We start from the raw sequence: 25,159 nt of genomic DNA, 5'->3' as shown, positions 1-25,159 counted from the left end.
TGACTAGATCTCATCATTGTACTGATAAGAATGTTATTTGTTTGAAATATTAATACAGGCCAGAGCAGTGTGTCTGCTGATGCAATGAGTAAAAATATGGTTGATGCTTTGCATGAAGTGCATCACACAGGTGGTGATCTTGTTGTTAACCCTAAAAGGATGTTCTGTTGTATGAAGGGGACAGAGATTTTGAGCCACACAAGGGCATTGAATTTGATTCTCATGAAGCAGCTTATTCATTTTATCAAGAATATGCCAAATCTATGGGATTCACCACTTCAATAAAAAACAGCAGGCGTTCAAAGAAAACCAAAGAATTTATTGATGCCAAATTCGCATGCTCTAGATATGGATTTACTCCCGAGTCAGATAGTGGGAGCAGTCGAAGGCCAAGTGTAAAGAAGACAGATTGCAAAGCCTGCATGCATGTGAAGAGAAGGGCAGATGGAAAGTGGATAATTCATGAATTCATAAAGGAGCATAATCATGAACTTCTACCAGCTTTGGCATATCATTTTCGGATTCATAGAAATGTGAAGTTAGCTGAAAAGAATAACATTGATATATTGCATGCTGTTAGTGAACGTACCAGAAAGATGTACGTTGAAATGTCTAAGCAATCTAGTGGCTGCCATAACTTTGGGTCTCATCTCAGTGATGTAAATTATCAGTTTGAAAGAGGCCAACATCTGGCTTTGGACGAGGGAGATGCTCGTGTTATTCTTGAGTATTTTAAGCACATTCAAAAGGAGAATCCTAACTTCTTTTATGCTATTGATTTGAATGAAGAACAACGCTTGAGAAATTTGTTTTGGGTTGATGCAAAAAGTAGGAGTGATTATGTCAGTTTTAATGATGTAGTTTCGTTTGATACTTCTTACATCAAAAGCAATGATAAGTTTCCATTTGCTCCTTTTGTTGGAGTGAACCATCACTTTCAGCCCATATTGCTTGGATGTGCATTGGTTGCTGATGAGACCAAACCAACATTTGTTTGGTTGATGAAGACATGGACTAGAGCAATGGGTGGGCAAGCTCCTAAAGTCATAATCACAGATCAAGACAAAGCCTTGAAGGCATCAGCTGAAGAAGTCTTCCCAAATGCACGCCATTGCTTTTCTCTTTGGCACGTACTTGATAGGATACCTGAAAATCTTTCTATGGTGATAAAAAGGTATAAGAATTTCTTGCCGAAGTTCAACAAATGCATATTTAAGTCTTGGACAGATGAAGAGTTTGACATGAGGTGGTGGAAAATGGTCACTAGATTTGAACTCCAGGATGACGTATGGTTTCAGTCATTGTATGAAGACCGGAAAAAGTGGGTGCCTACTTATATGGGGGATACCTTTTTAGCTGGAATGTCTACTGCTCAACGCTCTGAAAGTATGAACTCTTTCTTTGACAAATACATTCATAAGAAAATTACTGTTAAAGAGTTTGTGAAACAGTATGGGACAATTCTTCAGAATAGGTATGAAGAGGAAGCTATTGCAGATTTTGATACATTGCACAAACAGCCAGCACTCAAGTCTCCTTCTCCTTGGGAAAAACAAATGTCAACTGTTTATACACATGCGATCTTCAAGAAATTCCAAGTTGAAGTCTTGGGTGTTGTTGGTTGTCATCCCAGGAGAGACGGTGGAGATGGAAGTATTGCAAAATTTGTAGTTCAAGATTGTGAGAAGGAGGAAGAGTTTTTGGTCACTTGGAACGAGATGAACTCAGAAGTTTCTTGCTTCTGTCGATTATTTGAATATAAAGGTTTCCTTTGCAGGCATGCGTTGAATGTTCTCCAGCTTTGTGGCTGTTCAAGTATTCCATCTCACTACATTTTAAAAAGGTGGACCAAAGATGCAAAAAGTAGGGTATCAATGGTAGATGGAACTGAAAGGATCCAAACTAGGGTGCAACGTTATAATGACTTGTGTAAAAAAGCTATTGAATTGAGTGAAGAAGGATCCTTATCTGAAGAGAGTTATGATGTTGTTTTCCGTGCACTTGTTGATGCCCTGAAAAATTGTGTGCATGTAAATAATTCTAACAACAATAATGCAGAAACCAGCAACAGTTCTCTTGCCCTGCGTGAAGCAGAAGAAAATCAGGTTAACATTGTGACAAAAACAACTAAAAAGAGGACACCAGCTAAGAGAAGAAAGGTCAGTTCCAACCTTACCAGTAGACCTTTTACGTTTTATTTTTGTTGCTTTAGCTTTTTAGCATGTAATAAAGGGAAAATTGATTTGAGAACCCTTATACAGGTACAAGTAGATACAGACATGATACTTGTCGAGGCACCAGACAGCCTGCAGCAAATGGTCTGTGTTACTTTTGTTTCAATTATGGTCATATATGGCTTTCTGGACTTAATAGACAACATTCAATTTATTAAGAATTGCAGCAAGATTATGTATATCTTCCCCATGATCCCATTATTTTAAAAATGGAAAAAAGATCTATTGCATTTAATTCCACATTCTCCTGACTATGTAACTTTCATTCTCTTAGGATAACCTTAGCTCGGATGGAATGACCCTTAATGGATATTATGGTGCCCAGCAAAATGTCCAAGGACTGGTATTTACTAATTTTCGTCCTCTACATACGTTTTCTACTTTTAGAAATAATAATGAACTGCTTAACCAATTATCTTGGATTTTTTGGTAGGTACAGTTGAACTTAATGGAGCCTCCTCATGATGGTTACTATGTCAATCAACAGAGTATGCAAGGCCTTGTAAGTCATCTAAGTCGCAATTACAATTATGGTTTATACGTATGAATTAAAGTAATGTGATTACATGGCATTTTAAATCAGATTTGTATATCCTTGTAGGGTCAATTGAATTCTATGACCCCAGGCCACGATGGGTTTTTCGGGACACAGCAAAGCATTCATGGGCTGGTAGAGTACTTTGAAATTTTCATTCTTGGGGAAAATACTTGGAAATTTATTCATTTGAGTAACTTCAACATGATAAAATTTTGAATTCTCCTAGCTCTGTTTATGTAGGGGCCATTGGAGTTTCGTCCACCAACCACTTTTGGATATACCCTGCAGGATGAGCCTGATCTGAGGTCTGCTCAGTTTCATGGCAGCAGTTCAAGAAATACATAGGATTTTTGTCTCCCCACTACAGATTTGATAACTTCCTCATGGAGGTTGTCAAGTTTCCATCACTGAGAATGAAAGATCTCAGGCGATTCTGTATCTTCACAGCAATACGTGTAGGTTGCATATAGTTCAACAGTATCTGAAAGTGATTTGAACTTTAAGTTCCTGTAATTATCTTTCCAGTTAAGCTTTTTCTTGTGTATATAGATGAAGGCAGTCCATTCACCTTCCATGATATACATGGAAGGTGCAAATCGTAATTTTAGGTTGAGATATATAGGCTCCAAGAGGCATTGTTTTTGGAGCGTCTGTGATTTATAGTTAGAGAATATTTTAGTTTCATTAGTTCCTTGAGTCATGTTGAATTGTAAGATTCTCTTTGTTCTTCCAAAAAAGACTTGCTTAAATTAGACAATTTTAGTTTATATATGTTCCATGCTTTCCTACTCTCTCTCTATTTTTGCGGGTATATAGCAGGGTTGAGACTTGGAAACAAGAAAACTAACCACACGCGAGAGAGAGAGAGGGAGGGAGGGAGGAGGGAGGGAGGAGGGGGAGAGGAGAGGGAGCGAGAGAGAGAGAGAGAGGGAGAGAAACACCTCGTAAAACTTTACACATTAAGCTAAATAGCTTCTTAAGAGGACTATATTTAGAATGAGAAAGCCGATTTTAAAGTTGAAATTATGAGAATATTATGTTCCAGAACTCGTTGGAAATAACAAATCTAAAGTTTTCCTTTCATTTCATATATATGTAAAACTTTATTGAACTTTTTCATATTAATCTAAATCATATTTGTTGCAATACATAATAGTAGTAAGGTACAAATCAAAGTTCTAATCCGATATTGAGGCCACATTGATTTTGATGATTTAATATCTACCCATGAGTTTTTATTTTTTCAAAATATTTTTCACCTTTCAAATTTTGAGGTAATATTGTTATGATTTAAAATTTTTAGGACAAATGTATACCTCAAAAAACTTGTTACTGTTCAAGGCTTATAAGTGAAAACTTTTAGTACAAATTTATACCTTAACCTTTTATAAGATATAAAAACTATGCAACCAAATTGGAGTAGTAGAAATCAGAAAATGGGGAATTAATAATTTGCATGATAAAGTGCTATTCAATTTCTTCTTAATCAATAAGGACAAGTCATATCTTTTATGGTCTAAGTAATTACTGCATTAGCTCATATTTTTTCTCGAGCGTGTTTTTGAAAAACTTATTTTCTCTAGCATTTAAAGGAAAACTGATATGAAAAAGAAGTTAAAAATTGTATTTCAATTTAAGCATCTAAGAGGTCAAAATTTTAGAGGAGGAAGTGGTGCTTGATCTGGTATTTTGTAAATATAGTTAAATAACCAAAATGTCTTTGTATCAATTTTTTTCTCCAAAAAAAGTTATCAAACTTATCATTGCCAGTATATTTTTTTATAATAGAAATTGTCAGTATATTTCTTGTTATTGGTTGTTTAGCACTTTTATTATCAATTCACAACTTATTAATAAATAACTTATCATTATCAATACATTTATTGTCATTTATTATTTAACATTTGTCATTACTAGTTTACAACTTATTAATAAACTTTTTGATACCAGAACATTTTTGTCACTTAATTATATTTGCAAAATACTTCAATTAACTATATTTGCCAAATACCATATCAAACGTCACTTCCTTTCTTAAGATTTTGGCCTCTTAAGTTTCTGAATTGGAGTATTATAATTTTCAACTCCTTTTTATGTTATTTTTTCTTTAATGAATACTAGAAATTAGGAACAGATGTAACGTTTTCTTTGTTTTTTCTAGCCAAAATGTAACGCTCCGTTTGGATTTGAACATTTTTTTTGGGGCCAAAATATAACGTTTTGTCTCTATCATTTAGAATATATTTTCCCAAGAAGTCAATAATAAGTATGGAAAGAACAAAGTGCTTCTTGCGAGTCGGGAAAAAATGGCAAAAAAAAAAAAAAAAGCACTAAAAAAAAAACTAATAGAGCAAAATTAATTTAAAAGGACCGTTAGAAGGCGAGGGGCAAGTACCGTAACGGCTAGTTTTTATTTGTAAAGGGAAAGATCGCCTTATGCTGTGCTCTCAAGAAACACTTCCATATCGGCTATTCATATTTTCGCAGGGTGCATGCATTCTGTTCGATTTCCTTTTTTTGATTGATTGATTCCTCACTTCCATATTTTCTTCTCTATCTCTCTCTAATTTTACGAAAGGATTCGCCATGGATCTTGGCTGTTTGGACCTCGGTTGTGTCTCCCCGTCAGAGAATCAGCGTGCTGCTCCAGAGGCCTCTCGCAATTCCCGAACTAAAGAAGAAGATTCCTGCGGCTTCGTCTCCGCAAATTCCAAGATTGGGAAGGCAAGTCTTCTATTCGTTTCAATTACTATGTCAAGATACCATTATGTGTTTTGGTGCTTCTGTAATGTTTTGTTCTTTCTTAGCCTTTTGGATTCATCGTGACCTAAGTGTTCAACAAATAAATCAATCTTATGTTTAAATTGTGGATTTAAAGCCCTAGATGCATGACCACAGCGTCGCAAGTTTGAACGGATTCGAAACTGTAAGTGGACGAACAGAAGGAATTCCCGGTCGATTAAAGAAAGAAAACTCAAAGTGAAATTGGAGAGCGATAAAGGAGATGAATTCATTGTTTGTTCATAGTTCAGAATTCATTGCTTAAAATGAGGGAAAGGGAAAGAATCGCAAACTTTTTTTTGTAGTCATGGAATGACCTATCTTACCGTGTCCTTTGTGGCATGATAGCATTTCAGTGAATTTAAGTAAAAGTGACAATCATACTCGATGAAACTGCTGGCACCTATCTTACCGTGTCCTTTGTGGCATGATAGCATTTCAGTGAATTTAAGTAAAAGTGACAGTCATACTCGGTGAAACTGCTGGCAGTTTATGTTGTCTTTTTGTATATGCATTCTGGGGAGTTCGCTTGATTTCTTTTCCTTACAGCTGTTCTTTTTCTTTGATTTTGAGCAGAATAAACAGAACAAAGAGGCTAGCCAATCAATATCAAGTGCTCTTAGCAAGTTCTCGTTACAAATTAAAAAACCTCCACATCGTAAAACCTCTCCAGTCAATTGGTTCCCTCGCAAAAAAGTGGACTCCTACTTGAAGAGGAAAATTAAAATGTTGCAGGTTTGTAATAGAAACATATTTCTTAAGTGAATCATATTATTTCCTAATTAAAGAGCTAACGTATCTAATTTTTTCTTTTTCAGGAAGTATCTGGTATGAATTTGACACTCGATCAGACTCTGGGAAGTTCTAATCCACATTATTCAAAAGTACTCAGAGAGAAAATGGCAGCAAAAGAAGCGGCACACAAGGCAATGGAGTCTCGAAGAGCTGCATTGGTAGAGGCTTCTTGGTGTCGGATTCTAAGAGCTGCCAGGTGAAATGTTTCCCTTTAAGAATATATGATTAGGTAGTCTTCACATTTCTATATCTTACCTTGTATTGCTTTCACTTTTCAGAATTCCCAGTGATGATGCAGAAGCTCAACTTTCAAAGGCAGAAAAAAATGCAATAGAAGCTTTTGAAGCAGCCCAGGCTCTAGGAGTTATCATGTATGACATGCCAAACTGCCCCAGGAAGCATTGCCAGATAGAGGCATCTACTGTTACTAGTGAAGGATCATCTACCCATGCCGTTACTGCATCGTTTGAAACTGAATTTGAGGTAGACAAAGAAGTAGCGGCTGCAGTCAAAACTGCTTTCATAAGGCTAGCAAATTGCCCTTCATTTAAGAAAGGTGAATTCAGAGAACTTCTAAGAAAAATTAGTCAAACCCCAGATACAGATGATGGTTCTCAAGACCTGCATGATTTCTCCTCCGAGTATGAGTCTGAGTCTGGCTCTGAACATGATTTAGTCTCTCAAAATGGTGACCTCAGCTCTCAAGACTTGGACACAAACGTGCCTGCTCTGGGAATAAGTCAGAGGAAAAGCAGGAGGAGACAATCTCTAGACAAAATCAACAGAATAAAGCTTGTGGACATGATGATTGAGAGGCTAAAATGTTTGCAAGAAGATGAACTTTCATCTCTGGCCACTATAGTTGCAACTTGCGGTTTAAATTCTGTCTTGGCTGAAGGACAGAATGTTAAACTGGGCTCTGCTACAGATAATAACTCCTCTTCAAGCGTAAATTTTCCGGCAAGAAGGATGTCTACATTGGGATCAAGAAAGTCTGGTTTTGTCAAGGACGGGCAAGTAAGAAATAAGCAAGTTGAGTCAGAACTGCCGAGTCTAGATAAGTTTTTAGTGAAGCGAATGACTAAACTTGAACGAGAGATTCAAGAAGCCAAGAATAGCAGAAGGAATGAGAATGAGAATGACAGGGATGGCTCTCGTAAATCTGTTGATGGAACTCTATCTGAGACCACCCAAGACTTGGGAAGCATTCTTGTGAAGAATTATTCAAAATTTGAGAAAGACATAAAAGAGGCAAGAAATAAGTCCGAAAAGGATATCTCAATGCCAAACCGTCAGAAAGATCATGCTGAAGTACCGAGCTTAGACAAGTTCTTAGTCAAACATGTCTCCAGACTCGAAAGGGAGGTCGAAGAAGCGAGAAGCAGAAAGATCAGTGAAACTAAAAATTTGAAGACGAAAGCTGATGTGACTACCATAGGTGGAATAAATTCTCATTCTTGTTCTGATGGATCGTTGGAGGAGAAAGAGAACCTGGATTCAAATAACCTTTCGAGTTTTGAGACAGAGCAAAATGGATGTAAACTCGATGCAGATCCATCTTCAGTTGACGGCGCGAATAATGAGATTGAAGATGACAAAGATAGCCTGGACAAGATTCTGATAAAGCCAGTGCACAGATTGGAAAGAGAGAAGATTCATGCCATGTCACTGGGAAGCCATGATGAAAATTATAGACAAAGAAAGAATCAGGGAGTAACTAATGCTGCAGATTATGAGAGCCTGGACAAGATTTTAGTAAAGCATGTCTCCAGACTTGAGAAGGAGAAAATGAGGCTCAGGTCAGGGGAAGACAAGTTCGAAGTCAAGCGAATTCAACGAAACACACATTTAGAGACAAATGAAGAGGGCGGTCTCGACCAGATCTTGATTAAACATAAATCCAGACTTGAGAGGGAAAAAATGAGGCTCAAGCCAGAAGAAGAAAGTCTAGTAAAGAGAAGTCAAAGAAGCAACAATATGCAGACAAATGAAGAAGGAAGTCTGGATCAAATTTTGATTAAACATAAATCCAGACTTGAGAGAGAGAAGGTGGTTGCCTCCCAGCAGCAACAAGAGAACACAATTAGTCACTCAAAGGCCCGTCGAGAAGAAAGGGAAAGAGAATTGCAAGAAGCATGGGGAGGATTAAGCTTAGGAAACTCCATGAAGCCTAGTCTCTCTAGGCTTGAGCGAGAAAAGGTTAGTCTTAACAAAAAAATTTATCTGATATTCCCAAGTTTCTCTGATTTTCTATTTTTGACTCTGTTGGTTTTATTTTGCCTAGGCTGCCTGGATTAAAGCTGAAGAGGAGGCAAGGAGGCAAGCGATGAAGGCAATATGAACAAGACTGTTTTTTCCTCCCTTTTGTTGATAAAAACGTGCCTTTTTCCTTCAAAGCAAGGATCATCAACTGTCTGTTTCTTCTTCGTTGAGGTTCTGATTTAATGCTTACCACACCTTTATTAGGTTGACTAAGCAATTGTACGTATGCTTTCTTTTATTTCTTCTTCTGTTGGGCCTAAATGTAAATGCCTTCCGTGCCAATCATACAAATTGTGCACTTTTTCCTCCAAATCATATGAGCAAATGTCGCCCAGTCTGGAAAATGAGATACCTTGTAATTGATACTTCCGTTTCTTAATATAAAAAGCATTAATTAACCAATTTGGATAAATAAAGAAAGGTTATTAAATTAGTTATTTATGACAAATATGAGTTGAATTATCTAAAATATACTTTCGGTTTTGAATATAAGAGCGCCACTTAACTAATGTGGATAAATTAAGAAAGTTTGATAAGTTAGATATTTATTACAAATATAAATTGAATTATCTAAAATATTTTTTTTTTAATCATGGCTACTCTTAGATGAAAATACTTTTAATATGCATAACAATACTATATAGAATGAATTATAAATTTGTAAGACAAAATATATTAAGATTTTATATTTAGAACCATATATAATCTCCAACTAGTTATTATATTAAGAACAGAAAATAACTTTTTTTTTTTTTTACCAATGGAGGTAGTATATTAATTTGCATCATATGATATAAACGTAATATTTTAACAGGATCATATTTCAGCGACATTAAAATTAATGTCAATAAAATTATTAATCAATAATCATTAATATTAATATAAAATTTATAGGAACACTACACCACATTTTAATACAGGGGTTCTCCCAGAAATGTTATGGTCTCGAGTGTAACCTAACTTCAGTATCAAACGAGTAGCTTCTGTGTCAAAACGAGTGGTTCCCAATCCCATAGTTTCTCACCGCGATTTTCTTGATACTAGGAAAGAAATATTTGTTTCAGACTTTCAGTTTCCCTATGCTTGATGCAAGAAAAATAAAAGAAACCCCCAGGGGTCATGAGCTCAATTTAAAAAATTAAAAAAGTGGGATTATAAAATTTTAATAAAATAATATAAAATAAAAAAGTAATAAAAATTAATTAAAAATTTTTAACTCTATTTTATCAATTTTTAAATTGAGCTAATCAAAATTTTTTCTCTCCTCTCCTCCTTCCTATTTCCTTCACATCAAATGGAGCCTTAGGGAAGGCAGCACTTTCCTTGACATTCCCCCTTCTTCCACTTATTAACTGTTAAATGGTTAAGATTTAATATCATATAATAATAATACTATTTTAATATTAATTGATGAAAAATGTGCATACATAAATTTAAATTATTAAAATTTGATATAAATAGTTGAGATCTTTACACTTCTATTAAAATATTATTTATTTTTATTTTTATAAGATATTAAATCTCAACCATTCAACTTTTTTTGGTGTAAGAAATCAATTATATGATTTGAAAAACAATAAAATATAAATAACTATGGCAGGTGAACATTGAAAATGAATTCCGTTTGCAAGAAACTATGCATGCTGGGTGACAAATTTTTAATTTTACTATTAGAATTTCTTTTGGGGAAAATTATGAGAATTAGAGTGGGCATAATATGCGCAACATAAAAAAAAAAATTACATTGTTTATGACGTTTATAAATGGTATAGTTTATCAGAACTTTAATATTGATACCACTCGGGACTGTTAGCTGAATCGAACCAAGCTAACATAGTCTGATATTCAAGGCTTCAGTCCAGGTAAGGCCACTCATTCTCAACTCATCAACGGGCCACGTTAGGACTCTCAGCTTTGAATACCAAATCTAGGATAACTGGAAAGATTGTCACCAAACACTCCTTCATGGATCGTGGTCGGATTCTATTTTCTGATGCACAGGATCCTCTTAAAGAGGCAAGTGCAGAGCATACTTAGAATCTCTGGCGACAGAAGAAAGATATCATAAGTGAGGCTTTCAGAAGAAGAGAGAAATTTAGAGAGAACTCATGAGGAAAGCACACTAGTATTATACAAGGAAGTCGATACAACTCCTTCTGCCTGTAACTGATGGCAGAGTGGGGTTTATATAGCGCTCGGGGGCACTACATGACAAAGTCCTAATAGTACACCTCATTATGACGGGTAGATGTAATAGTAGACGTCATTATGACTTGACATTTAATAATCACAACTGCTAACTACCAACTACTCTCATAATGACACCTAATAATGGCAACTACTCCACTTATTACAAGAGGACGAAATAGACTACAGGACAAACTACTTTAGTAAAAGTGGATAACGACATAAAGTAGGATTCTGGCGGGTCCCGCATTATCTTCAGAGTATCCCAAAAGGAGATTTTCTGATAATGATGTTCCCTAGTCTTTATAGATAGGCTCGTGGCTAGGGGATAGGTTCATGATGCCTTCTGGGTCAGGGTCATCTGAGTCATAGTGTCTCCTTGAGCTTCTTGAGTAGTAGTAGTCTTCGAGTTCTGGATCAGGGTCTTCTTGGTTAGGATCCTGGGATTCCCCTGCAAGGAATGGGAGTTGTGGCTGGAAACTTGGCTGAGGGAGATAGAGTCCTTCAGGCTGAGTGAGTTGAATTTGTGAGTCGTTGTCACCGTCATAAGGGTCTTCGGTGGCTTCTGTCGGTGGAGGGACTTGTGACCTATTTGGTGGAGGTCTGACAGCACTCAAGATGAAATCTCTCTGGAATTCTTCAAGTGTTGTGTTGCTGGCAGACGGTGAGTTTGGAGGGAAAGGTCCAAGAGATAGACATGAAGTGTCTTCTCCCGTGTCAGGCTGGTTAAGTGCAGTTAATGTCTTTCCAATTTTTTCCATTAGCAATGCTTCCCTTCTTGGCCATGAGGGGGTGGTGACCTGGAGGATCAGACGGTTGTCTGTGTAGAGCCTCTGGTTAGCACTTATTCCATAGTTCCTGAAAAAGGTATACAGACAGAAAAACCTTTTTTGTTTGGGAGTTGGTAAGTCCCAAATATTATGTTCTTTGAGAATTTTCCAGAGTTTTCCTCTCCAGTAGGGAAGAGGAGCTATCATCTCAAAGAGTGTGGTAAGAGGAGAGTTTTCATTTCTGATGTCATTCAGGTGGTCATGGACGACTACAGCTGAGAAGGCTATGGCACAGGTATAATTGGCTGAGACAGACCAGATGTACCATAAAAGTTCTTCTGGTATGGGTCCTTTGATAATGGGAACAGTGAGGTAAGGAGCATCGGCATCAAAGTGCTGAGGATAAGGGTGGATTCCAGTATCTACAAAAACACGGTGGAGCCAGTAGAACATAGTACTTCTGGCAAGGTTTTGGACATCTGCTGGAGATTCAGGACGGGATCCAGGAGGGAAAATGGTGGCTCTCATTCTGTGAGGCATTTCTGGTTCAGAGATGGTTAGGATGAAAAGAGGTTGAGGTCTGGAGAGTGACAGGAGTTTTGGAGGCTGGGAAACTTTCTGAGGTCTTGTGAGGAAATCTGCTATGATGTTCTGGTGTCCTTTGAGATGATGAACGGTGAATTTATAGCGAGAGAACCAGTCTTTCCATCGGAGTAACTGGCTGTCTGGCAAGGTCTTTCCCTTGGGATCAAGCATTCTTGGAAAAGACGTATTGTCCATTTCTACTCTGAATTGATAAGGACTGAGATGGAAGCTGAACTTCTCGATTCCTCTTTTGACAGCAAGGATCTCCTTGTAGGTAGCATGATAATGCTTTTCTGACTCCTTGAATTGTCCGCTTGCATGTCCACAGTAAAATCTCTTTCCATCTATCTCTTCAATTAAGACAGCTCCCCAAAAGTCATCACTAGCATCAGTCTGGAGGATTCGTAATCCTCTGTCAGGGATCTTTAAAGGAGGTGGTTGCTGTGCAATTCTTTTGAGGGTCTTGACAGCTGAGGTCTGCTCTGTCCCCCACGCGGGAGGATTCTTTTTGAGAAGTTTGGACAGCTGGCTGGTATGATTTGACACATGAGGGATAAAATCCCGAAGATAATTAATAATCCCCAGAAATTGTTGGATTTGCTTTGTGGTGAGATTATCGTCTGGGAATTTGAGTAATTCTTCTGCAATGTGTGGTCCAGGATAATACTGACCATTTTCAAAATGCATTCCAAGAAATTCTATGCTGTTGACACCTATTTCACCTTTCTTTGCCGACAACATAATCCCGTATTTTTCAATTATTTCCCCGAACTGGGTCAATAAAAGTTTATGGGAATCCTCATCTTTTGAGAAAAGTAAAAGGTCATCAATGTAAATGAGGAGGTTATCAAGCATAGGTTCAAAGATCCTGGTCATGGCCTTTTGGAATAGTGATGGGGCAACCTTAAGCCCAAATGGCATGACAGTCCATTGGTATTGGGCATTTGGAATACAGAAAGCAGTTTTGGGTCGATCTTCTGGGTGGATACCCAATTGCCAAAATCCTGCTTTGAGATCAAACTTGGAAAAGATTTTTGCATCTCTAAGATGGACTGTAAGTGAACTGGGCTTTGGTAAAGGGAATTTGTCATCTTGAAGAAAAATATTAAGAGGCTTATAGTCAATGACTAACCTTTTCTTCCCTCTTTTGATTTCTGATCTTTTTTCAACATAGAATGCCTGACAAGCCCAATTAGATTTTGTTGGTTCAATAAGGCCTTGTTTGAGAAGTGCAGCACATTCCTCTTTAGCGAGCTTGAGATCTTCTGGATTCATTCCTGGATGAGAGGCCTTTGTGGGGCTGATGTCTTCATTTTTCTTGAAGGGGAGTTTTATGAAAAACTCTTGGTTTTTCCATAATGGAAATGGATGAGAGAACTGTTGATGATTATCAGCACAAAACCTGAGAAGATGATCTCGAATATCTTCATATCCTGGTGGTGCCTGTTGGATCTCAAAGAGATTAGGAACTTCAGTATATGCACTAAAGAAATTTTTATATCTAATTCCTTTAGGCAGGACTTGAAGATTCCTAGTATGATTATAAGCATCAAATCCAATAAGAATGTCTTTTCCAGGGAGATCACTACCAAGAACTTTCATCCATAGGACACATCCTGGAAAGAATTGAATACCAATCTTCCTGCGAGTTATCCATTCAATCTTGAAGGGCTTTGAATCAGCAGTAAAGAAAAGTTGGTCACAAGGGATCCATGCTTCAGAGGGAAGAATATCAGGATTCATGATGGTTCTGCATGCTCCAGTATCAATAAAGGCAATAACAGGAATTGGCTTTTCATATCTTCCTGGAAGGATATGAATTTTGACATTTGGCTTAAGAGTGACTTTGTTGTGTTCTGGCTGAGAAGCCACGGAACCAAGGAAAGGAGACGGATGCACAGGCTGTTCAAGGGAATATAAATACCCTTGAGGACTATCATCTTCTTGAGAAAAGGATTCAGAATCAGTTTCCTCATCTTCAGAGTAAGGAAGAATATATTGTGTCTCTTCATCCTGAGCATCTTGTTCTTCGATCACGGATTCTACATCTTCATCTTCATTGATCATGAGAACAGTCTGCAAATGTTCTAGCATTTTGACATCCTTTTTTGTCTTGTTAGGACAATTTTTTGCAAAATGCCCCTTTTTCTTGCATATGTAGCACCTGTCAGATTTCTTTGAGTAAGGTCTGCGCCTCCTGAAGTATCTCAGGAAAGGCTTTCTGGATCTTCTCCTGGAGTAAGAACCCTTTGGATATCTGAATCGACGATAGTGAGATTTTCTCTTGGTAGAACAAGAGCAATCTTTATCATCCTTGCACTTTATTTTCAGATGTTGTTTCTTGCATGCATGCCTGAGCTTTGACTGTCCTTTCAGCATTCCTTTGAAGAACTTCTGTTGTTCACAGAGCTTATCCACAGTTGCTAATGCCAACTGATATATTTCTCCAATGGAAATGTCAGCCATGTTTCTATGGAGTGCATTGATAGCTCTATGAAGTTCTGGTTGTAATTCATCTGGAAGAGAGGCAATAAAAGTATGCCTGAGATTGACATCATTGGCTCCTCCAAGCATGTAGTATTTTTCAGACATTCTCTGGAAATGTTTCTGCAAGTCTCTTTTGTCTAAAGAGCAGCATTTCATCTCAAAGTATTCTTGGCGATGCCTTTTGTTAATGATCTGGAAGTCACCAATGAATTCCTTATGAATGAGTCCTAGGAGAGTTCCTGCATTATCAACTCTGGCTGCTGCTATCTTCTGGTAATCGCTGAGACTTTGATACCATTCTCTTAATGTTCCTGTTAGTCTTGAGAGAAATTCTGTAAGAACTTCCTCAAGAGTTGCATCATGCCTGGCAAGCTGCAGGTCAATCCATGCTCCGAACTCATGGAGTCTGTCTCTCCATTTTTCCGGAGGGAGATCATCAAAAGTGAACCATGGACCTGTAGTAGGTTTATAGTCTGTTCTTCTTGGCTCAGGTGTTTGAGGAACAGATGGGTCTTCATCAATAGGATCTTCAACTGTGGGATCTGGCTGGACCATTGCTACTTTAGAGATATCAGCATGATATATCTCCGGATCAGAGTTAGAACTGTACTCAATAGAGGAATCAGATTCAGGTTCAGAGGTTCCATCTGTTGATGACTGATCTTTATCCACAGTTTGGAAAGTGGCTATGGTTTTGTTTGGATCTGCAACTTCTTTTCTTTTTTCTCTGTCTGGAGGAGGAGTTTGTTTTGGTGGAGATGATGGTGGAGTTCTTATCACAACTCCTTGAGAGGACGGTGTTGGTTCAATAGGTTTAGTATATGAGGATGATGGGTAGAAAAGTCTTTCAGATGAAGGGAAATGAGGTGGTCGTACTGGAGGTTTGGGAGGAGGGTTTGGTTGGATGGGTGAAAGAGTTGGTTGTCGGGGTTTTCTCAATTGTCTCAAAATAGGATAAGACATTTTGAAAACCTTGCTGTAATCAGATTCTCTGGGATAAGAAGGAGGTGATGCTGGGTATGTGGGGAGTTGAAAACTAGAGGGGTAAGATGGATAAGGGTCATAGATGGTTTGTGAATGATCTTTAGCTATATCTGACTCGATTCTTTGTAAATCCTTTCGGATTTGTGACAGTTCTTGCTCTTTCTTGGTAAACTCTGGTCCAATGTATCCCTTTTCGATAAATCTCTTCAGATCTGCATCCAGTTGATAAGCCTGAGAAGTTAGAGTCATATAAAGCTGTTTGACTTGATCAGAGACTTGGTCAAGCCTGCTCGTCAGAGTATCAGTTCTGAGAGTCAGCAGGTCAAGCTTTGAATCAATCTTTGTCAGAGTTCTATTCTGGCCGATCGCATTCTGGGTCTGCCAGTTAAGAACTTCTTCTGCTGCTGAGACTGGTCTAGCTTCACCAGTAGGAGAGATTTCTGTTGGAACAGAGAAAGGTCTTGCTGTAACCTTTGTTTCTCTGTTGGTTCTTCTTTCAAGAGGAGGAAAATCCTGCTCATACGGATCCATCATTGCTATACACGGGATGGATTGTTGGATGACAGGAATCACTGGATCTGGCTTCTGTTTAGGGAGGAGATTTTCGTGACCTGTTTCCTTAAGCAGATCATATAGAGATAATCTGTTAGAAGGAACAGTAGGGACAGGAGCCTTCCAGTTTCTAGCTTTCTGCTTCGGACCATGATCATCATCATCATAGTGGTGATGGTGACGTCTGTGAGAACAAGGAGATGTATTCTTCTCCTTTCTCTTCTTTTTTATGGCATATCTGATGGGATAAGACCATCCATCTTCATCTTCATCGTCTGATGCTTCCCACCAGTAAGGTGTATCACACTCACAATCAGGATCACATTCTTCTGGTGCATGATCCCAAATGAAGTGGCCATTTATGTGAGACACATAACATGGCTTGGCATTCTGGTCTACCCAAGCAATTGGAGGGTCTCGCTTAGAGGGAAGATAGGCTGGAGTGATGGTTAAAATTCGTCCAGAAGGTACAGAAGAACCTTCCTGGCCAGGCTTGGTGAAGACAGTTTTGACTGTGCCGTCTGGAAGTCTTTTTATCTCAGGAGGAGTAGAAGTATGAACATCCCTTTGAACACCATGAAAGTGTTTCTCATAGTTGGTGATCCACTCAAGAGGCATCAACTGAGCAAGTTCCTCTTTTGGGATCTGTCGAGGAATCTGGATGATGGAGGTATCATCAGCTCTATCAGAAACCACATAAAGAGCATCTTTAGTGGAGTTTGGAAAATGAAGATCAAGAGCATGATTCTGGAGTCTATAAATGACTTGATGATGAAGAGTTGCTGCAATAGCTCTGGGATCTTGCTCTGCTCCAACTATCTGGACTTGGATTTTTAGTCTGTCCGTCAAAGTTGGATCTGAAAGCTTGATGTTGAAGTCTGGAGCCATAGTAAGGATGACACTACCGTTGCTAAGAGTGGTCAGTACAGCGCCAATCAAAGCATTACTGTAGGTAGTATAAGTAGTATCGACTAGAGCAACTTTAGCAGTGGCTGGGATTCCTTTTCTCCCATGGAGAGTAAGGATAAGACGTACAGCACCAATATGGAGATGAGTATAACCTTGGGCTATCCACTCATTGATCAAAGGTTGAGGTATATCAATATTGACGTACTGTTCAGAGGAAGAGGCAGGAAGACCACAGTTTTCTAGTCTGGTAGACTGGACAATTTCTTTAACATGGGGTCTTCGGGTGGAAATCAGGTTTCTAACATTTCTGGTGACACGGTTGGTACGATGATAAAGACTGTAAGGACTGAGAAGAGGTAGATCTGTTTCCTGAACTCTAGCATCTTCAGGAAGATGATCTATCTCAACAAGGTTCTCTATTTTTCTGGAAAGAGTTCTACGAACAGAGGAAGGAAGTCTCTGTGGGATGAAGGAAGAAGAAAGACGAACGGGTTCAAGGCTGTTTGAGGTTTCACTCATGATAAGATGATATCTTCTTACTCACCTTCACAAATAATATCTCACTTCTGTCAAGATTGTGCAGGCTCTGATACCACTCGGGCACAACTTCATTCTCTGTCATTTCTAATTCTTAGGTGCATGAATTGATAACTAATAATTTCAATTTTTTTTCCTGAAATTTTTCCTATTCTATTTTAAAATGAAATTAAATAAATGAAAAAAAAAAATCCTCGAAAAGCATTCATTTTGAGCGGGTAAGAGATGGTTCTAGAACGTAACTCCAAGCAGTGCGTGTTAAATTTCTTGCTCTTGACCACCCGCTGTCTCTCCTGGGCTAAAAAATATTCATTTTGATCGAGACTTCCATTTGCTTCGCTCTTCAGTTCTCGTCTATCCTCAATCCGGTGACCATGGGAGGAGGCAACGGTCAGAAGTCCAAGATGGCTCGTGAGAAGAACCTTGAGAAGCAGAAACCTGCTAGGGGTATTCTTTTTTCAGTTTATATTCATCCCTCTTACTCTATATTCTCTAGTCTTTTGCCTTTGAACAAATCATAGATCGATCTATTTCTTGTCTGAATTTTGTGGCTTTCGCTGAATTAATTGTCTAGGAAGCCAGTTAGAGTCCAACAAGAAGGCTATGACTATCCAGGTAGTCCCTTTGCATGCTTCTCTTTGGATTTCCCATCTAAATTGTCCATAGATTTATGTTTGGTTTGATTTGTTGTATGCCATGTGTTGCCTGAGCATTTCAGCTTTTGATCACAGAGAAATGGATTTTAACATTGGTTAATTACCTCATATGGTTGTAACGGGGGTGCTGTCCTTGACTTCAGTTTTGGTGATCAGTCTTTTGATTCTCAAGATTATGTGATTTATGCTTCCAGATTGCCGATAAGTTAGTGTCTATGTATATTGCCCGCTATAATTGGGAATATTTGCTTTGCTCTCTTATTAGATGAGATGGGCTTGGCATAGGTATAGGCGTATAGTAATATGTATTCTTTTACCCATTTTAATTTTCTTTATCTGTGATATCTTTTTTACAGTTCTGCTTAGGGAATCATTTGTTAGCGCCAATCGTTTTAACTCCCTGTTTTGTAGTTTCTTCATGTTTTTGATAACTTCTCGGCAACGGTCCGTGCATCTTGAACTGGATTTACTGCTCTATGCAAATTTAGAATAGTTATAAGCTATAGTTTAACTCGTTTTGACTACTCTATTTGAAAAATGATCATATGATCATTTCTTCGGTGAGACTAAAGCCAGAACTATAGTTACTGTATCTCCTTTTTGTAGCGCGGGCGCGCACACACACGTACGCACACACAGATGCACATGATTATATGAAGCATGCTTTCTTATCTATTTAAGATTGGATTCACCTACGTATTTAAGACAGATTTATCATTTAAATTGTGTGTGAAAAATACACATTTTCTAATGTCAAGTTGGCAGCTTTATTCCATTTTGTAATCATGAAACAGTTTGCCAATGTTGCAGCAGTCCATTTCATTTTGCTTGTAAATTTTTCGCATCTCGTAATCACTTGATGATGTTGTTATCTTATTGTGTTAGAAACTTTGAATCACTCCATAAAGCCCTTCAATATAAATTGTGACTGTTTATTTTCTTCTTGCAATCACCATCTGTAAAAAATGGCTGGTTTTTGGAATGATGAATCCGGGCTACCATGAATATTGGATGCAGTGCAAGGTGTGCATGCAGACATTCATGTGTACCACAACTGAGGTTAAGTGTCGAGAACATGCTGAAGCAAAGCACCCAAAGTCTGACATTTATACATGTTTTCCTCATCTTAAAAAGTGACTGTTTGATTGCAAAGTGAAAGCTTGTGGATTGATATTTGGAGAACTTGCACATACTGTACGTTGTTGTTACATGACAAACTTGGTTAATGGAACTATCTATCTAATCAAAAGAAGTCTTTATGCCATTACCAAATATAAAAACACATTAACAAGGGAGAAAAGGGAGGATCATTTTAGAGTGTGCTTGTTAACGCAGTATGATTGGAAATGGAGGGGTGAAAATGGAAAATCAAGTTCTGCATTAACACCTGGTCTATTTCCAGTTTTCCGCTCCTCTGATGTACTGTTTACCCTGTTCTCCTCATAAAACAGCGTATCCTTTTTTTTTTTACCTTGATAAAACAGCGTATCTTAACAAGTAGAATTCAAGCATGTTAGGGAGTACCGTGTAATTAAAGGCCTAGGCTTAAGTTGCTATATTGATTAGTAGTCTGTTTTTAAAATTGCTCAGATATGAGTATGTGGAAGTTTTTTTTCCCTTGTGTTCTTTTTTTTTTAAAAAAAAATTGTGGCGAAGCTTAGCTATGTATGCTTGCGTCATGCTGCTTCCAATTTTCTTGAATGCCCTTTCAGTGTCACGACCATAATTAATGAGGTTTAAAACTCATTAATTTTCTTCGGAAGTGAAGGTTTTCAATTTTGTCTTCATTTAAATGTATTCTCTAGTCTTATTTGTAGGATTTTTATAATATGTTTTACACATTTTAATAAAAATATTAAATGTATTAAATTTTTAATAAAATATAATAAATTTTACATTTATTCCTATGCGCCTTTTGAGGGGGAAAATCTATCTACTCTTTTGGTTAGATATGGTGGGGGTGGAGGTTTTTTTTTTTTTTTGGCTATCTATAAATCATTTCAGATAACTGTGAGTATAAATGTTTCATACAAATTAAAATTTTTTTTAAATATATTAATTTTCTATTAAAATATGATAATTTTGAAATGTATTCTTATTTAATATGTATATCTTTTGAGGAAAAAAACTATTTACCTTTTGGAAGAGTTTTCTTCGTTTATTTATAAATTATTTTTGCGAATCCATTATCTCTCTCTACCTCAGATGAGACCAGCAATTTCGAAAACATGGAGCAATAGAATATGGAAGAGAGGTAATAAATGTCGCAGATGCTGCTTTATAAAAATGATTAAAAATTTCGGAGTAGCGCGTAAAAACCAAACATGGGGGCACTCAACCTGAATCAATCCTAAATTCCTATATTATGTAACATATGAAAAATAAAAAGTATGATTTACAAGCTAAGGTAAATGAAATTAATTTCAGATTTTATACAAATGCATAATGTCTATTCTAGTAAAACATAAACATGTACGCCTCGTTTAATATTCCTTATGAAAATGTATTGTGCGTTTGGTTGAGGAGTGAAATGACGTTAGATGGGCAAAGGGATGATAGGAGGCTGGGATGAAAGGAGAGATTATGATTTAAATTTACCATATTAATTTTATAGATCAAAGAGCTATAAACAGAAAAGATGAAACTGAAACTGTCACAAAATTCAAGAGAAATGATTAAACATAAAAAAAGTCACTAACGTCCCTAAATAAATAGACAGAGGTTGATACAAAGATACAATTCAAAATAATACCTTCAAGATTTGGCCACCGGGGGCAAGATTCAATACCATACGTTACAGACACGTTAACATATCAAATATACTCTTTCAGTTTTTAATATAGAACTTAATTATTGAGTTAATTTTGATTCTAAATATATGATCTATTTCTCATATTTATCGATTTTTTTTCTAAATTACTCATATGGATACTCTTTCAACTATAACTAAGTAGAAGATGGAAGAAAAATATTAAGAAAGATGATTATGTTATTTTAGAAAAAACTTGTCATATTTTTTTATGATTAACTAACTTACCTAACTTCATTAATCTAATCAAATTAATTAAATATATTTTATATTAAGGACATAAGTAGTACTTTTTTAATGAAGCATGCTTTATATTTTGATTCATGCCCACAAAATATGGTTATGTGAATTGCAGACCTCTCAATTTGCTGCTAATTATATCAAAACAGGAATCTAGTAGCTCTCTCGTGAAGCACTCTGCATCAAAGATAATTCTTCTCCAGCATTCGAAATCTTTGAGGTCGAAAGAAGCTCAACAGAATCCTCTTCCTTAATTTCTGGGTCATCCAGCTCTGACAAAACTGAATGAGACTGTAAACAGCAATTGGAAAGGAAGGAAGATGGTTCTGCTTCAAATGCTAACCACTTTCTCCTTCTTGCTTGAACCAAGAGAGGTTGAAGGATAAATCCCACGGCAATTATTGCTACACTTACAAAGAAGGTTCTCCAAGTAGCCAAACACATAACAAGAATAAGCAAAAGAGCAGAAGGCAGGCACATCATGGCTGCCCCAAATGTTTGCAGAGGAATTTTATATGGTCTATGAAGATCTGGCTGCTTCACCCGCAGTGCTATGAAAGCTGCGAACTCAAGAAGCATTCCAAAAGCATATAAATAATTGAGGAGCTCCACAATTTCGAGGAATGTCATCCATGACAAGAAGATAACTCCAGTGGCTGACAAGAGAATGCTGATAGTAGGAGTACCATACTTGGACCTGGATGGTAATACCAAATAATTGTTAGAATGTTGAAGCTGTTCCATTCAACCAATTACTTATGTCAAATTTCATCTTGCACTTGGTTAGGTTAGGTCTAAAAATAAGTTCAAAATCTCTGGAAAAAATTTCTTACCTTTCAAAGTTGTTTAGCCTATGTCGATTCATCTTTTTTTTTTTCCAAAAAAAAAAATGATGCTGTATGGGCACCTTAATTTCCCAATAGCTTGGAACTTGGATATACAAAGTTCAGCAGTAAAATATATAAACATGTGGAACACACAAGTTTTGATATTTTTCGTCAGACTTATATCCAAACACTTCTTGAGAAACTAAAATGCTTACTTTAAGCACTAGAAACTAAAGTGGAGGGAAAAGAACATCTTAAGTATCAGGATAGAACTAGTCTGGAAGTTCTTATTTCAGATTCCATGCCACATCAGTCATTCCTCGACAGATAAAAGAGGTTATTATCAATGAAATTTGATTCTAGAGGTTATACGTGAAGGAGAGAAAGGAAAGAGTGAACACGTAGTCCCTGAATTATATGATTAAGAAAGAAAAATCAAGTATAGTTTCAGTTCAGACCTTGAAGCAAATACAGCTGGAAGAAATCCCATCTTGCTCATCCCAAGAAGTTGAAAAGCATCAGAGGACATCTCTGCTTCAAACAAGCCAAGGTTAGACATGGCAGCAGCTACTTGAATCCATAGTTTGAGCCAAAAGCCACCTATTGACATTCCAACTTCAGCAAAATAACCATCTGCCCACTCACTAGGCTCAGATCTGAAAGCACCTGTTCCGGCAAGAAGAGGAACCAAATATGAGGAGACCACTAGAACTACGGCTCCAAGAAGTGCCTTTGGAAACGTTTTACTGGGATTGTCAATCTCCCCTGCAAGTGTACTTGCCTTGTCCCAATAGTTCAAATTCCAAAACATACTATTAAAGTATCCTCTCAGATCCACCACCTTGAAATTTACAATAAGCCAACGACTTGGCCTAATTCTGGGAATGGCAAGAATAGCCATTATCAGAAATGGGAGAAGGGAGAAAACTGCAAGCAAAATAGCAGAGAACCCAACAACGTGAAGGCCACGGTAATTCAAGTAAGTGAGCAAAATCGTAATCCCTAACAGAGCTGGGATTCTTGCAATCGTTTGGTCAAAGATTGGCAATGAATGCTTCAAGTAATCCAAGAACAAAACTGGGTAAAGAGCATTATCCATAACCCCACTAAACCATTTCCAGAATCCTTCCTGAAAACCCCAGAAAGGTCCAAAAGCTGATGATATCCAAATAACATATCCGCCATTGTCGGGGAAGCTTGTGGCAAGTTCGGCAGTTATCAGGGCTTCAGGGATACTCCAGATTAGAGGGAATATCAAGAAACCAAGCAGCGACAAGAGAGGACCACCTCCAGCCCTAATCGAATCCTCTACTCCAAAAGGACCGCCAGAGACTTCATAGAAGATCAGAGCTATGAGAGGCAGTAATGTTAGTTTTGGATTCGATTTACTCACATCGCTAACCATCCCCAATCCAACCGATAATAGAGAGGTGAGGGGTGATTAAGATTTGAATTCTTTTGACTCACCCGGATGAATCAAATACAGCAGAACTGATTATTTCTATACATCGAGGGGTCTCTGGCAATGGGAGGGCATTACAGTTCAATCTTCCCAGCTTAATTCCAGTCAAACAGGCGCCGAAGCAGATTTTCTCATATAAAAAACAGAAAAATTACCTCTTTGCAAGGATTACTAGCGAGTGGCTGCCTCGTTTCAGAGCCAATGATCCGTTTTCTCCACGGATGGGAATCTATTACCATCGCTTCCTCTAGCATACAAATCATGTAAAGTTCCAAAAGAAAAGGGTTGACTTCTTTTGATGTTCGTGCTCGAGCCGCCCCTCCATGTGATGGTGAAGAATCAATCAATGCGTCAATTACACATTCCCTTTTGCTTCACAAAATTTGAAAAATGTGAGGCTACAGCCTACAATGTTACGTGATTTGTCATATATTCAATATTTTATATTAATAATAGATGATTATATAGATTATAGAGTATTACTGTAATTGATCATTAATTAATCTGTAATAAATTTATGAAAAATTATATTATAATCCATTTCTTACATTACGATATAGTGTAAAAACCAGAAGTCAGCTTTATTGTTAACCAAAGTGGTTTACTCGTTAAGTGCAGTGCCGCAGCGTAGGTTTAAAGACAAGATTTTCAAAAAAGTTCAATAATGCGTTAGGAACAAAAAGAATTTTTCATTGTCAAACATTGATTTTTAAAGCGTGGATAATCCATTAAGCACAAGATTCATTAAGAGGGTGTTTGGATGAAAACCAAACCATGGTTTGGAGAATAGCTTCTGGAGAATAGATTCTTGAGAGAATAGATTTCGTGAAAAAGTGATTCTGATAAAGTAAGAATGTTTGGATAGTTGTTATCAAAAGTATTTTTTATATATACAAATTACTAAAAAAATATAAGTTAATATGATAATCACATACAAGATAGATTTTATAGTATATTTTAATTGGGATAATTAATCTCCAAGTCCTTATAGTTTCATCTGATTTTTAATTAGGTCCTTATAAAATTTTTTCTTTTATCAGATCCTTTTACTTTCGTGTGTTTTTAATTAGGTCCTTCTATTTTTTTCTTTTTATCAGGTCCTTATAGTTTCTCTTATTTTTTAATTAGGTGCTTTGTAGTTTTTGAAAAATTATTTATTAACTTTATTCTTTAAAATTAATTTTATTTTTAAATTAATAATTATATAATTGGAAAAAATAATTAATATAATCATTTAGTAATTAATAAATAATCAGAATAATAATAATACTTATATAAATATTTATAATCATATTTTAATTTTAGAAAAATTTATTATTATAATTTAATTTATAATTATAAAATTTGAATTGAAAATAAATAATATATTTGTTTAACTAAAAATTTAAAAGAATATTAACATAAGATTGTTACAATAATTTTTATTTTTAAAATGTTATTATTTGTAAAATAAAAATAAAAAGCTACAAGGACCTAATTAAAAAACAAAGTAAAACAATAAGGACCTGATAAAAAGAAAAAAATTATAAGGACTTGATTAAAAA

At 36.7% G+C, this 25,159-nt stretch overlaps 4 protein-coding genes across 4 annotated transcripts; 3 read left to right on the top strand and 1 right to left on the bottom strand.

The window, feature by feature from the left end:
* Window positions 1-158: 158 nt before the first annotated feature.
* Window positions 159-3,541, top strand: LOC114751772 (protein FAR-RED IMPAIRED RESPONSE 1-like; the record flags this gene model as incomplete). The annotated part of the gene is made up of 6 exons (XM_028940440.1): window positions 159-2,159; window positions 2,262-2,318; window positions 2,509-2,577; window positions 2,668-2,736; window positions 2,836-2,904; window positions 3,013-3,541. Coding segments are annotated over 6 exons (2,370 nt in total), but the record flags the coding sequence as incomplete, so codon positions are not given.
* Window positions 3,542-6,418: 2,877 nt separating this feature from the next.
* On the top strand, window positions 6,419-8,902 carry LOC114751773 (uncharacterized). The gene is made up of 3 exons (XM_028940442.1): window positions 6,419-6,544; window positions 6,627-8,547; window positions 8,633-8,902. The coding sequence occupies exons 1-3, from the start codon at window positions 6,453-6,455 to the stop codon at window positions 8,687-8,689; spliced, it is 2,070 nt and encodes a 689-aa protein (XP_028796275.1). The 5' UTR covers window positions 6,419-6,452; the 3' UTR covers window positions 8,690-8,902.
* An 8,995-nt stretch (window positions 8,903-17,897) lies between these two features.
* LOC114751775 (uncharacterized protein At2g23090-like) lies at window positions 17,898-19,526 on the top strand. The gene is made up of 3 exons (XM_028940444.1): window positions 17,898-18,068; window positions 18,196-18,236; window positions 19,295-19,526. Exons 1-3 carry the CDS (start codon window positions 17,996-17,998, stop codon window positions 19,412-19,414), a joined length of 234 nt encoding a protein of 77 aa, XP_028796277.1. The 5' UTR covers window positions 17,898-17,995; the 3' UTR covers window positions 19,415-19,526.
* Window positions 19,527-21,395: 1,869 nt separating this feature from the next.
* Window positions 21,396-23,680, bottom strand: LOC114751774 (probable polyamine transporter At3g19553). The gene is made up of 2 exons (XM_028940443.1): window positions 22,612-23,680; window positions 21,396-22,023 (listed from the first exon to the last, which is right to left on the bottom strand). Exons 1-2 carry the CDS (start codon window positions 23,556-23,558, stop codon window positions 21,480-21,482), a joined length of 1,491 nt encoding a protein of 496 aa, XP_028796276.1. The 5' UTR covers window positions 23,559-23,680; the 3' UTR covers window positions 21,396-21,479.
* Window positions 23,681-25,159: the final 1,479 nt, after the last annotated feature.

This window comes from Neltuma alba, unplaced genomic scaffold (assembly GCF_004799145.2).
Source record: "Neltuma alba isolate B1F8T4 unplaced genomic scaffold, ASM479914v2 tig00007097_pilon, whole genome shotgun sequence".
NCBI classification, from domain to species: domain Eukaryota; kingdom Viridiplantae; phylum Streptophyta; class Magnoliopsida; order Fabales; family Fabaceae; genus Neltuma; species Neltuma alba.
Note: the sequence above shows the minus strand (reverse complement) of the source record. Positions and strands in the feature narration are given on the sequence as shown.